This window comes from Lipophrys pholis (genome assembly GCF_963383615.2).
Source record: "Lipophrys pholis genome assembly, chromosome: 10".
Lineage (NCBI taxonomy): Eukaryota > Metazoa > Chordata > Actinopteri > Blenniiformes > Blenniidae > Lipophrys > Lipophrys pholis.
Window position 1 is genome coordinate 19,107,289 of NC_137640.1, and position 14,767 is coordinate 19,122,055.

The 14,767-nt window shown below is 39.3% G+C and overlaps 1 protein-coding gene across 1 annotated transcript in view; it reads right to left on the minus strand.

The window, feature by feature from the left end:
- The window catches only part of hmcn1 (hemicentin 1), a 93,143-nt gene extending 91,428 nt beyond the window's left edge, over positions 1 to 1,715 (minus strand). The window contains exon 1 of the mRNA XM_080473483.1: positions 1,254 to 1,715. Coding sequence (XP_080329609.1) covers positions 1,254 to 1,497 — 244 coding nt within the window. The 5' untranslated portion in view covers positions 1,498 to 1,715. The remainder of the gene's footprint in view (positions 1 to 1,253) is intronic.
- Between the last annotated feature and the right edge of the window lie 13,052 nt (positions 1,716 to 14,767).

The following is a 14,767-nucleotide window of genomic DNA, read 5'->3' on the forward strand; positions in this document are numbered from 1 at the left end:
CCTTTATTAATTTATTTGAACGGGACCGTGCATATTGATGAACAGACACCCGGTAATGTAAATATGCCAGATTTAGCTCAGAGCTCATTTCCATCAGCGGTCCCATGGGGTAAAACCATCCCACCAAACACAAACGTACATAGGTACTAAAATACATGTAAAACATGCCACACACTAGAAAACACACCACATTATAATACAATTATGACATAACACATGAGGAAACATACCACAAAACTATGGCACGTAGTTATTTAGGTGAGTGATAGAAATCACTGCTTCTTATTTTGCTGATGATTAAGACGCAACTCATCATATCTGTCTCAGATGTCCCTCAGGTGTCTTTCACCTTTACCACTAGTTTCCTTGACAATTGTAAAATCAATTCTAGTGTCTAAGGACAGTTTCTGAGGTAGAAGAACGCTTGTTCTCATCTGCATAACATTCCAGAAAATAATCATAGTTTTGTAAATTTGTAAATTTATTTCTTAAGGTGATCATAAGGAAAATTTAACTTTAAAACATTAAATTTAGCAAACATCTCCTGCACAGCTTAACACGATTACAGCTTAAGAGCAAGTAATAGAAACGTACAATAGCCTATATATGTGAAAATCTTCAGAAATCATAAACATCGTATTCCCATCATGAAAACGTTCAAACTACAAATGCCACTTGGATTGCAAAAAGAAAGTAACGTAACTACTGTGAGTGCACACAGACAGTAGGCTAGATGCATTGATTCCTGTACTATTGTCCATGATGACTCCCTTCTTCATTACCATTTGATTTATGCTGAACTGTCCCCTCTTTATTCTTGCATTGTGACCCACACGCCAGGGCGAGGACCAAATGGCACCACATTTTGTCAGTGCGTTACTGTTGAGCATGAGAAAGCACAAATGGAGTGATGATAATCACCAAGCTGTATTGCAAACTAAAAGAGCCCCACACAAACCCCAGCGGAATGCTAATGATAGTGACCGCCAGGCTGAACATCTGTGTGCGCTGCTGCAATCCCCGGGAGTCTCCTCTGGAGGTGTGAGAGACATTAGGCTTTCAAACGGGCGGATTGAGACCAAACTATCACATTTCTTACTTTTCTACCTTTTTTTTTTTTTCTCTCTCTCTTCTTGCTGCATGCAAGGAGTAATCATCAAAGCAACACAACTCCGGTACACTTATGCAGTAACGAACGCGCATTCTGATAAACATGCCAAATTGAGAGGGACTACTTTCACTTCTGTCATTACCTGGGTCATGGAAGGGCACGAGAGCAAAGTTGTACAGAGGTCTCTTCGGTCTGCTGAGGGAGGTTTCCAGGATCTTGGATGCGCCCTCGATAACCTGGACCAAGTCGTCGTACATGGAGCCCGTCACGTCAAACACAAACGCCAGGGTGGATGCGCCCTCCGGGATGTCTTCTCTTCTGGCTCCCGCGTCCTGCGCGGCGCACAGAGCGGCTGACAGCAGCAGCCACAGCGGCGCGGCGCACATCTCCGCTCCAACTGTCCCGCTCGCTTCGACAGTCCGTGGGTTGTAGTTTGGTTGGTGCCTGTGCGGAACTCAAGGTGAGTCCGAATCCAGACACATCTGGCTCTCAGGGACTTGCCGAAAACGACTCAGCGCGATTCATGAAGTGCACCGCATCTAAGTAAAGTAAAGCTGAATCAACTTGGCGCTGTCGCAGTTATTTTGTGGTGCGCCTCTTCTCCGTCTGAGCTGCTGTTGGGGGTGGTGGGGGGTGGTGGTGGTGGGGGAGTCTGTTGAGTCAGATCTGCAGAGTCAGGAGCCCTGGTTCAGCTCTGTCATACAAAGACCACCTCTCAGCTGGTCACCAGGTCTCACAGGCAAACTTCGTCCTCATGCATCAAGCGGTGCTGTGATTGGAGGAGGCGGGTTTTATTTTTAGTTTTTTTTAAGAAGGGGGGTTTTCGAGGTACACTGTGTGAATTTTTTTTTTTACTTCAGTAATTGTCACGTCACCGAGATCGAACAAGAACGGCAGTGCGGTTGTATGTCAAATAGTCTCATAAACAGGGTCTCGGGTGTTGAGGTTTTCCATACAGCTCACAAATTGAAATAATCTAGCCTTTTTCAGAAATCAAACGCAAACTATTCATTGACGTTAAATGAATTCTGAGCTATGAAAGCATGAAGTGCATGACTGTCAACCAAACGTATGCTCCCACGCCACTCATTTCTTTTCTCGTGCCAGGTTGTAGAGTTTCGTTCGATAGTGAGCTTTCTGTGTTTTACCGTGCCTTTAATGGTCATTCCATTTATTGCCTCCCATACAGATCTGCTCCTTGTTTTACATTAGGGATTTTTTTTTTTTTTTTTTTTTTAGCTTGTCTTTAGTGCACGCACTGAGTTACTTTTAGGTGAAACACTCAGAGAGAATTAACACACACACTTAAATCAGAAGTCACAAACTGGCAGCTCTTTAAATGTTAATATCCGGTGCTGGAATTACTCAAGGACGGGGAAAGAACGCGCTGCCTGATAGTGATGAGGAGAGCTATACTGCCATCTGCTGGTACTGACGAAACCTCGCACGTAACGACCCACCGAATTATTACGAGAAATATTGCAAACACGAGTGAAGCGCAAAGACTCAGTAAAGAGTGATTTTTAAACTAGGATTTGATAACTGAATTCTCATGGACCGCTATCGTTTTTAATTGAAAAGTCTTGATGTATTACATTAGGAGTGAACCACTTTGAGAAAGAGTGGTGGGAGTGCAAAAATAGAAGCAGTAAAAACAATAGAAATGTAATATATTCCACTTTGTCTTAGTGCTGATGAGTGAATATTAATAAAAATTGGAGAACTCTATCAGATCAAGTAGGCTCTTTCAAATTGGGCCACAGCTTCTAAACCTTTTTCAGCATGTCACCTTTTCTAAACTTAACAGTTAAAACAGGTTTATTCTGTAGCTCTCGAGAAGGTTCGGTGCTGTATTGTAAGTCATTCTATTAAAGCGACTAATGTAGCTGTATCGCAACCAAAGTCACCTACTTTAGCTGATAACTTCGACAGAAACACTTAAGCCATGTGGTATAGTTACAAAATGTGTGGCAAGTACACCAAATTAAAAAGTCTGTGCGCTTAAGTTGCTTCTCAAGGTTTTTAACTGGAATAGTGTAGTAAATTGTGACAATGATCAAAATGAAACGTGTGAGTATTGAGTATCAGGTGTGAGTATAAAAAGCATAATAAAAGTGCCAATGAAAGTGAAAAAGTATCAATAAAGTACCAATAATAGTGAAAATTGACCTTATTTTGCTCCGCCCACTTTCATTTATTTAATTGCTACATCTGTATTTTGTCTTTCGACTTCCGCTCAAAGACAAAATATCTTCTGGAAAACAAAAATGCCATTTTTATCTCGTCTATAACACTTTGATAAAACAACGCTGCCACAAGTATTTTGAAGTGGGAACACACAAAAACTGAGCTGAGATGATCGGACAGCATCATATTGCCTCATCCTTCCTGAATTTTGACACAAGAGGACATGAGGAAATGGCCAGTGTACCGAACAGGCAGTTTGTTCTTCATGTAATCACTCAGCACATTACATCCAGCACTTTAAATGTTCACCAAGCACCTTGAGCGACACACAGCACTATAAGATGACATTATTTTGTGCATATAGAAGAAAATGTACATAATTGCTGGCTGGTGAAAAATTTCTTAGGTTTTTAAATTTTCTTATTCAATTTCAGCCAAGGTTAACGTTGTTTGAATACAGTGCCTTTATAAACCACATTACAACAATCTTGCCTTTTTTAGATTGAGAGAGGCTGCAAGTGATGAAAATTATTGTACTTTAAACAGCTAGTGAATAGAGACTTATTAAGACTCTTTTTTTGACATACTTATAAACAAATACAAGCAGATCGTTCATTACTCCTTTTTAGAAAATGAATGTGTTTTGGGTTTGTTTTAATTTAAATGGCAGTTAGTCTGAGTTTAGAAAAAACAAATGGTACATCAGGTATATTTTCAAACAACACATCAATCTATCTTTCAAAGCATTATAGAATGCTTTGAAAGAAACCTCAAAAAAGAATTGCAAGAAAAAAAAAACTTTTTTTAAGCTCTCAGATGTTCAGTCATTGATCAATATGAGCATATCTAAACATTTATAAACATTAACAAACCTGGACACATTTGCAAAATTCTGTTTGCGTGCATTTATTATTTTTTTATATAGGAGTATTTTTACATTGACACGAGTAAACAAACACAATACTGTTTGCGTGCCTTCATAAAGAAAGTTGAACCTGACTTGCAGCTTTTCAGCCACATTTCTCCTTTCAAACTGGTGAATTAGAAGAGATGTGACAGTTAATAATCAGAGACTCGCAGCTTGTTGTCTTCATCTCAACACCCGAGAACAAATCAGAACAGACTTTAGCCCTTTAGCGTTCTGCTCAACCAAACGGTAGAGCATACTTTGACTCACTATATCTTATTGAAAAAAACATTTGACTGACTTTCACCTCTGTCAGCCACCTCTACCGCTTGGTTGAGGTATGTAACACTAGTAAAGGCCACTAGATGTCACTGTGTCTTGAAAGGACATGCAGACCAAGTTGGCCTCCTCACAGGATTGGAGCAAGACCAAAATCACTCCGGACATGAGACCTCTGTTTGCCCTTGTTTTCAAAAATAAGTACACTTTTTTTGACATATTATAATGTCTATGGAGGTACTGAACACAACTGTTTAACTTGAAATAATAAATTAAAGACTTAAAAGGGTCAAATCATTTTTCCAAAGCATGCTCTACCAAACGGTTGATTTGGCGCTTTATGGTAAAGGTAGTGATGACATGCAAATATAGTTAAAAAGAAATTTCAGAGACAGTCTTCTATTGGATCATCCGTGCAAACAGAACATTCCAGACCGTCTTCCAGAGGCATCTGGTGCCACATGCCTGAGGATAGAGCAGGATCGTAAGTAGTCGTAGACACATCCACTCACACTGTCTGTCGGACCCTGTTTGCTTCCTGTTTTGGCTCCTTGGCAGGAAACTAGCTGTCAACAGGTAACAGGAACACCTGGCCAGTGACACAAGCTACTTCATCCCACAAACCTTGGTCCTCTGTTCTCCTTCCTTCTGACTCTTCAGCCTCGTCACTCAGGCCTCCAGCATGGACCCAGACTCGGCTCAGCCTGGATGGCTTCGAGTTTGAACTAACAACATGTAACACATGAACCATCACTCATCCACCTACATAACCACTGATATGAAGATCACACCTGATCCACCTGGTTCTTTAGCCTCTGCCTAGTGAAATGATGGTAGAGTATTGCTTTGTCTCCAGCCATTGGTTCATAATGAGTGTGTGTGTGTGTGTGTGTGTGTGTGTGTGTGTGTGTGTGTGTGTGTGTGTGTGTGTGTGTGTGTGTGTGTGTGTGTGTGTGTAGGAGGCAGATAACTATAAGATTGTTCTTCTCTCCCTTTCATCCATTCACATTAAGTAGGTTTTTGTCCATATCTTTTTTTTTTACTTTATATTAAATGAAATAAACAAAAACTAGAATAATGTGAATACATCTCTTGTTTTGCAGGGTTTTTTATCCAGACACAGAAATGCTGGAATGGAAGCAGTGCAAACTTTGTAAAGGCTGGCTGCATGTTGGTTGTGCCTTAAAATCCCACAAACATCTGGATGAGTCATCCAGCTGTGGCTGTAACACCACGAGTGAGAGCACAAGGCACTACAACAATAGTTAGTTCAATTATTCAATAGATGTGTGTCGTATGGCAGAAAGGACTGAACCACTTGGCTGAGCTATTTATTCTGGACTCTTTGTGTTGGACGCTGTATCTTTAAATGAGATCACCACATTCCCTAAAGGGGTTTTAATCATCAACAGTTGTTTGATGATCACATTGTCAAAGTAAAACATCAACTGATTCTACATCTTGTCTACAGTTGGCTGATTAATATTGTTAAATGACAGTTTTGACTTTAATCAAAGTGTAACTTTGCTGCTGCTGCATCTTTTCATTGGCTTAACAACATATTTTAATCTGCAGGATCATTGAGGTGTTGAAGGGGGGTGATCCTGACTGTATTCTCCAGAGAGCAGATCAAGGTGAGTGAAACAAACTGTGCTGTTAGTGATTCTATTCTCTAGTGCTGAATATATGTTCTCTCTCTGCTCTTTGGCTTCAGAGCTCACATGATGATCTCATGGAGTCGTGGGTCCATTCGAACAGATTAAACCTCTGGAAGATGCCGTCAGCATCACTTTCCCTTAAGCAGAACCTCAAACTGAAGATGTTTCCTTTCAGTGACCCGCAGGTAAGAAAACATCTCATCAATCAAGTCTGAGAGTTTTTATGTAACATAAGCTTGATTTGTTTACTTTTATTCCTCTGTGTTGCAGCAGATCTTGGAGACGCTGAAAGAGATGGAGGAAGTCACAGGAATCCAGAAGGAGGACCTGAGACTCATCCATTACGTTTTGATGTTTTGCTCCCAGAAGTAAGACGATCAATGGAATGGAGGACATCATAGAAGTAGAGTGCTCAATATTTTGTGTCTTTGTAAACCTCTACATGCACCTTGTCAGTGTTTTTCAGATCCTCATCAACATCCTGATGGCCAAGGTCATACAAGGCTTGAGGCAGAGGTCATCATAGCCAGTGGGAGAAACTTCTAACATGCTCTCACAGGGTAACCAACCGTACATGACAGTGGAGCTGAAGGTGGTTTGAAGCCTCCTGTCCTGATCAGTCTTCACGGAGTGGATCTCTCTCTTATCTGTCTGTCTGTCCTCTCCTCTGTCCTCTCACCCCAACCGGCCAGCAGAAAGCCTCCACCTCTGAGTCTGGTTTCTGCAGGTCTCTTCCTGTTAGAGGGAGTTTTTCCTTTCCACCGTCGCTCACGCTTGCTCATGTGGATTTATTGGGTTTTCTCTATTAAAGTGCCCTGTGCTCGTATATAACAAAAAGAACAATGACATGATTTATGATGGTTTTATTCTTTTAAAGTTGTCATAGGTATTTGTTGAAGGTTTGTCATGGACATTTACTCCTTTCCTGCTGAACAAACTAGTTATTCTCCATTCTTGTCGTTTGTTTTGCCTCATGCAGCCACACATTATCACTGGAAGAATAAATTAATGCAGATCAGTTTGGTAGCTGACCTCTGACCCTGAGCTTCACTGTGGTTACAGCTGCAGCTGAGTTAGACAACTTTGTCAATCATGTAAGCAGCAAGTGTCTGCAGAATAAACTTTTGTTACATGGCTCACCAACAATTTGGGTTATAAAATGACACAGGTGCAGTGATGTGAAATGTAAATGTTAGGGATGTTCCGATCACACTTTTTTGCCCCCGATACCAATCCGATTTTTCAGAATTGAGTATTGGCCGATACCGGTACTTTCCCGATCCGATACTTCCATTTCTATTGCAAATATACTCAATAGTGTATTTTTGGGGCAACTAAGATGTCTGAAGCTAAAAGCACTATTAGTAGAAGCTTTGTTTTGCTAGAAATTATTGTAAAACTCACTTATTGAATCAAAAATCTTCTCTTTCTCTTTAGTTGTTGTTGTAAACTGAGGGTACATCCACACGACGAAAAAACGATCTTTGTTCTCCCTGGCCTTCTCCCAAAAAACCTCCGTCCACTCCTCACTATGAACACGGCTCAACACGAGGCTTCAGGGCATGTAGTACACATGCCAGGCCTTTAGGGGCGCTGTGACTCACCAAACACAATAAAAAAGCAGAAGAAGACAGACCACATAGAAATTTAAAAGTAGTTTCTGCACATAAACACATAAACCACTATAAATAACTCTAGTTTTATAGGTCTATGGCCCCGCTCCGCCTGCTTCTAGTTTCTGCCGCTCGACCGGAGCTTGTAGGCCCTGATTGTTGTGGTTATTAGGTGACGTTGCGGACCGCGGTTTTTATTTTATTTTTTTAGATCGGCGGGGTGATCGGCTGGATTTGCCGATTTCCGATCACTCACAAATCACTAATATCGGCCCCGATACCACCGATCGGATCGGGACATCCCTAGTAAATGTAATGCAGAATTTAGAATAGAGCAGAGTGGAGTTAGATGAGACACTTTTCTTATTTTTTCCTGAAGGTAAGGAAACATGACAAATAGAATAAAAGCATATACCATTATTGCAGGATGTCTGAAATAATTCTGCCTCATTTCATTGTCAATAATTCCTTTCCAGTAATACATTATTACCTCAAATACCAATGTTTTAATTTCTTTTCAGAAATATTTGCAGTGATTCCATCTGAGCCTGGAGATCAGTCAGAGGCTGTTTTTATGATGATACTTCAATTTTCAAATCCTCCTCACAAACATTTCTTAAGTTTTCATCATTTACAGTAATAAATGACTTAAAGTAATTCCGCATTTTGTTTAGAATAAGAAGATACATACAGGTATCTAAATAAATTCAAGATCTCCTTATTTGTCTCCTTAGCCATATATTTGGCCTTAAGGGTCCACACAGAGGGATAATTGGATAATTGAAAACGTGAGGTGAGACACACAGGGGTAGGCGCAGACAGGCACCTGACAGTACCCCCGCTTTCTAGGGCAAGAGAGACAAGGGTGGAGGGAACTAGAAACTCGGGACTCGGAAGGCTCGCAGGCCAAGGGACTCGGAAAACTAGGGACTCGGAATGACTCCGAGGGCTCTTGGAAGATGAGACAGAGGGGACTCCGGGAACACAGGAAACTAATGGACTTGGGGAACACAAACACAAGCCCTGTGTTTGAATGGTGGTATACAAATAATTTTGATTGCCTCACCTTGCCTATTGCGCTGATATTTGAACAAATTGTTAACAATTTCTCTGAATGACAAACAGATAAATAATTGGACCACAGATGAAATCAAATTTCTGCAAATGTTTTTGAAAATAATGATTACATTCTATCTGAAAACCATTTTGATAACATGAGGGTGCAACTCTGTTTGAACAACATGAAGCCTCGTGAGTAATGTGGTAAAGCAGCAGGATCAAGGTGTCTCAACTTTCTTCTTATATGGTGGTCAAACTCTCCAAGAGAACTAGGATATTGGTGCTGGTGTCAAACACCCAGTCTCAGACTCTTCAAAATGTCACTCCTTCTCTTTGAGCACATTTAAAAAGTAATTTTGTCATCCAGTGGCTGATCTTTGTACATACTGGTTCTGCCCTCACTGTGATGGTGGATTGTAAACAATGTGGCTCTTTCAACGCAAGAGGGCGCTACTCTATCACTGATATAGCACTGCTGTTTAACGCATCTATAAATATCTATTAGTAAAACGACACACTTTTGATATACATTTTCATTTCCTTAATTTTTATGTTGATTTTGAAACTTATACTTCCATATTTCTTTGTTGTTATTCCTTGTTAAGGGTTTTTTTTTCATGGGGGGGGGTGTGGATGGAAACATTCAAATAAGAGTCTAAACCTCACAAACCCAGATTTTCTCAGATGGCGTAGAGAGAGTGCATCTGCACCAGACAAGTTTGCATGGCAAACAAATGAAGTTGCTCAAGCTTGTTGTAAATGCACGTGGTAAATCAATCCAGGCAGTGATTACACAACACGATCGTCATTATAAATAAATAATATTTGCCAACAGGAGCCAGAAATACATCCTGTTCCTAACACGTTCATCCAGGGAATAAAAACAAAAAATAAAAAATACAAGCTTGTTTTCATAACAATTGTCTTTTGCAAGGAGGTACTGCATGTCAAATACATGCTTATGTTTTGCACATCACTTGTTTTAAAGATGAACACCTGAATAAATTCTGATGAAACTAAGATTTACATTGTCAAAAAGTGTCTATATCACCTAAAGTTATCTGTGTCAACAAGTTCAGATGAAGTAAACCATAAAAACAGTCCTTCATGACCTCATAGGCAACAACACTGTAAACACTTAAAGAGGTGGAACAACTAATGATTTATTGATTCACGTTGAACCAGTAATACCATTTTTTTTTTTTTCATTTGGTAACTGGGTTTAAAAATAGAAAGAGTTGCACATGAAAGATTGCCTTATTAATGCTATACTAGAACAGATTGTACCAAGTGGCTTTTTGTACATTGGCTCAACGCAGTCCTGAGGTAACCACCCAGCCAACACAACTCTAATCTGAAGAAAGGGAGTCAATGATTTACTGGGCTGAGATGGATAATATGCTGTCATTGCACAAGCTATGCTTTCTTGACATCTCCAACCTCAGATCACGTTTTTACAGTGTATACTGTGTTGCTTAAACCTTGCTATGCTAAAAGTCAAAACGTTACGGGACACATTTTGGTAATGAATTTGTTTATTACGAGATTGAGGGGCCTCACAGGAACACAAATATCTGAGGCATTCGCATCAAACATTAACCAAATGTGACAAAACCAAACATTGGCGTTGTGTAATTCCTTACAATTTCACAACAAATCAAACTTTCACAAGCACACATAAACAAACATTCCTTTTCTCTCCCTCCTACACTTGGGAAACATTAAATGATTTAAATGTCCCTGGATGTCTTTACCGTGGGACAATTTAAATAAGTTAATTATCTATTTTTCGTTTGGAAATGCTCCTCCTGGGTTAAATCCCAGGCTGTTTTGTCTTTTACAGGAAAGAGTTTGCATGTTCTCTGTTGGCCTGAGCAGTCTACTTTTCAATGACGCATGTTAGTTTTGCACTAAATGTCTTGTAGGTATGAGTGATTTTCTATTTCTCTGTTTTAGTCCTTTAATGGACAGTCCACAATGCACTACAGAACTGTTACATGTGAGATGTAATAGATGCAAATTATTTATCATCTATTCATCTTAGAATCAGGGAAAGTGTCACTTTCCTTTGATGCAATAAGTCAAACACAGAAATCACATTAAGGCAACTTAATGCAAACTCCCTAAGTCACTAAGACAACAGCTAATGACAGATATATTAGGTGATGATTGGAAGGACTGAATAGCCATTTGTGCTCAAAAATGTCAGACGGACGTTTGACTGACATGCAAATTTTTTGAATAAAAATGTGCTGTCACTCCAGCTTGAGCTGCTTTTAATGCTTGATCTGATGAACTGTTGCAGATTCCTTTCTTTATTAGACAGATAAATACCTTCAAGGTGTTTCCCTGTATGTACACGTGAGTATAATTGTGTTGTTATTCTCAGTGTTTTGCAGAATGGACATAAGCTGCTACTGAGTGCAGGCTTAGAGGACAACCATAACTGTGGCACATAAACAGCAGCTCCACTGTCACCCAAACAACATCCACATGACACATACGCTATGTCCTTCCAGCAAGCCAACCAGAAAAGCCCCCCCTGGAGCCTGATGTTCTGCTGGCCATCAGAACTAATCCCCGGGTTTACTGCCCCTCATCTCTGTAAAGTCCCTCTTTTGTTGTGAATGCAATTCATCTAACCAATGAGACTCACTGGTTTTGCCCATACACACCCACATACCCTTTTGTGATCCTGCTCCATTCTTTCTTTTTATCTCTTTATCCAACTGTGGTTCTCTCCCTTTCATAGACATACACAGTACAGTAAAGACATGGGTAACCACGCGAATGCAAGCATTTGTGTGCAGAAACAATAGTGCTCATTCTCTCACTCTCTCAGTTATCCACACACATCAGTTATACAGTGTATGATAATACTTTTTTTCACCACCATTTCAATTTTCTTCTGGGTGTTGTTTTTGTAATCTATGAAAAAGAAGTGAAACATGGAAAGATGCCATGTACAATAAACCTAAACAAAATTGCAAGGTTTATTCTAACATAAATATTGCTGTCTCTAAAACCTGTTTGGAGAAATGAGACATGCTGCTCTCTGTCATAACGAAAAACACAAATGACTAAAGAAGCTTTGTCAGATTTAATTGGTGCTAGCTGGAGCAGCCAGGTGCATTTAGGTTAATATCTAGTTTAAATAGCCACTGGCTTATCTGAGATGGAGCTTGACAACACAGCAAATTAAAATGTTACCTTATGTGCTTTTTTTTTTACCCTCAGAAATATGCAGTTATAGGGACTAACTGTACCTACAAAATATGAAATCTGAAGGTAAAATCCTGAGGATGTCCACTGACAATTATATGTACGACTGAAGTAAAGTAGGAAGGCCAGAAAAAACACTAAAATCATTTTGTGTGATGGCGTAACTGTAGAAGACTTTGTGTTATGTGTGTTATGATAAACACCAATGTTTTAATTTCAGTTAGAGATGTAAAATGGTGTATTTTGTGGTTATGGATAGTTAATCATAACCATGAGAATGATTTCTTTAACTAAACATCTAAACATCAAGTATTTTGGATGTCCCATTTAAACCAAACATCCCTCCCAAAAAATTAAACATCAACTCTGTGGCCACATCATCAGTGTGTCAGTGGGTTATTTTGGTGTTGGGATAGGGAACACATTTTACCCTAACCAGGATCTTTTTTTAGTTGGAGTTAAGTCATTTAGATGTATAAATCATAACCCACAAAAAAACAAACAAATAGGTTTCGGTAATAGCTTACTAAGCTGAGTGGAAAGTCCAAAAAACAACAACATTTCATATCGAATCAACGACAAAAATAGTGCGGAGCTTTGTCAACTCATTTCTCTGTTGAATGTTCCTCTCCAGCACTCAGGGTGCTTTTCCGTCTCCACATTCCTCCCTTGAATAACCAAAGTTAATGCTGATTGCATAGTTAAGGCCTCATTCAGGCTGTGTTTTTTTCACAGGCCAGGAACACAGACTCTGGGACAACACTGTGAGTACGTGCTGGTGTGCATGTGATAGGATAGGGGCGTGCCAGAAAGTGATCAGTGATGCAAACAACAAAACAAGTGTGAGAGAAGTCACAGTCAAGGACAAGGGGTTATTGTGGCCATGATCATGTTACTGCTGCATAAAGGTTAAGTTTGTCATGAGCAGAATTTCTTCATTCAGTGTTGAACCTGAGCTCATATATGACCTGAAAATGATTCCTTCAGTTGGTATTTTATATTATAAAAACTATATTTACTATATTACTATATTTACAATTACAACATGGAAGATATATTGCTAAACGTGTCTCTCAATTCTACCACCATGGGCTTGAAATTGTGGCGTTGTAAAAAAAATAAACTAAAGCAAAAAACACAAAAAGAACAACTGAATGAAATAAGAGATCTGTAAAGCTGAAAAGTGAATGCTGTGTGAAACCAGAGATTTTAGGGCATGTATGGAAATGACTAATTCAACACTCAGGTCTGTGTAGGTAGATTTAATCCAGTCATTTAACTTGTTCTACCTTCTTAATTGCCCATGTTTGACTCCTGATAAATGGAAGCGTCAAACAGTAGCAGCTAACTGTCTGCTGCACACAATGGTGAAGGGAACAGAAACATACAGTACAGTTAATTTATTTTGTTCATTTTTCTGTCCTTTTTCCATCCCATTTGCCTGTTTATCACAAACTCTATTTTATGTAGTGCTTACTTATTCCATCAACAATGAGGCTCTGTGACAAAAGCAATGTTATGGGAGAGGGGTGATGGAAAGAATGAATAGTTACAATGACAAGTGAGAGATTTGGGTTAAGGAAAATAAGCAGCTACAGTAGACAGAGAATGGTGTGGGAAGAAGGGCGTATTACACAATCAACTCTTGGTTGTCTGTTATTCTTAGTTTGTCTGATTATCACTTCTTCAGTAAACTCACACACCTCCATTGAAACGTCCCTCACTTGTTGACAGAAACAAAAAATACAAATTAGACAAATGCAAATGTGCAGCAGAATATTGTGAGAAAAGCAGGTTATTTTGCTTCCAGCCCATTTGTTCTCTCAAAACATTTCCCTTGCCTTATCCGTCTGCGACAACTTCAAGGCAACATCTCAGTGAATTTTGCTGTTAACAAATGTGTGTGTGTGTGTGTGTGTGTGTGTGTGTGTGTGTGTGTGTGTGTGTGTGTGTGTGTGTGTGTGTGTGTGTGTGTGTGTTACATATCCAACAAAACCCATGGTTTAACGTGTTACTTCGCATGGCTTTGCATAAGCTGACTTGCAGATGTTTATCTTACGATAGATCAAAATACAATTCAATTCATTTAGAAACACATTAAACACCCTCAAGCATGAAACGTCAAGTAAACAGTGTGTTATTTAATGTCGCCTGAATGTCCCCTTTTGTAAGTATTTGTATCAACGTATTTACTGAAATTGACTATGGTCACAAACATTGCTACAGACTTGCACATGAAACTTTGAGGACATACATCAGCAACAAAAATCGGGATATGCCAGGAAATAACAGATCTGATTTAGCATTCCTATGTACCCAATCCAATTTTTATCACATCCTGTATCAGCGGTCTCAAGAACAACTATCAGATTGTAAGTTCAAATTAAAACCGTTTCAAACTTCCATTCCTCTATTGAAGGTTCCACATGTAAGATAAGAAAGCCTCCATAATATGGCTCTTTTAACTTCATGAATATAATTTCATATGAGTAGAAGTCCTAACTAAGGAACATGTTGCTGTCCTCTAAGAATGGGTTACTCATAAAGTGCACAATGTAGCAGACCAAAGCTGAAAAAAGACATGTTTATGCATTAAATCTGCATTAGTATCCTGGATATGGTAGGAAGGCCTTTTCTTTTTGCATTTTTAGTAACAAAAATAAATCTTATTTACTCCAGCCCAATCAATCAGTTGTAATCAATATATGTCTAATGAATATGACAGATGCAA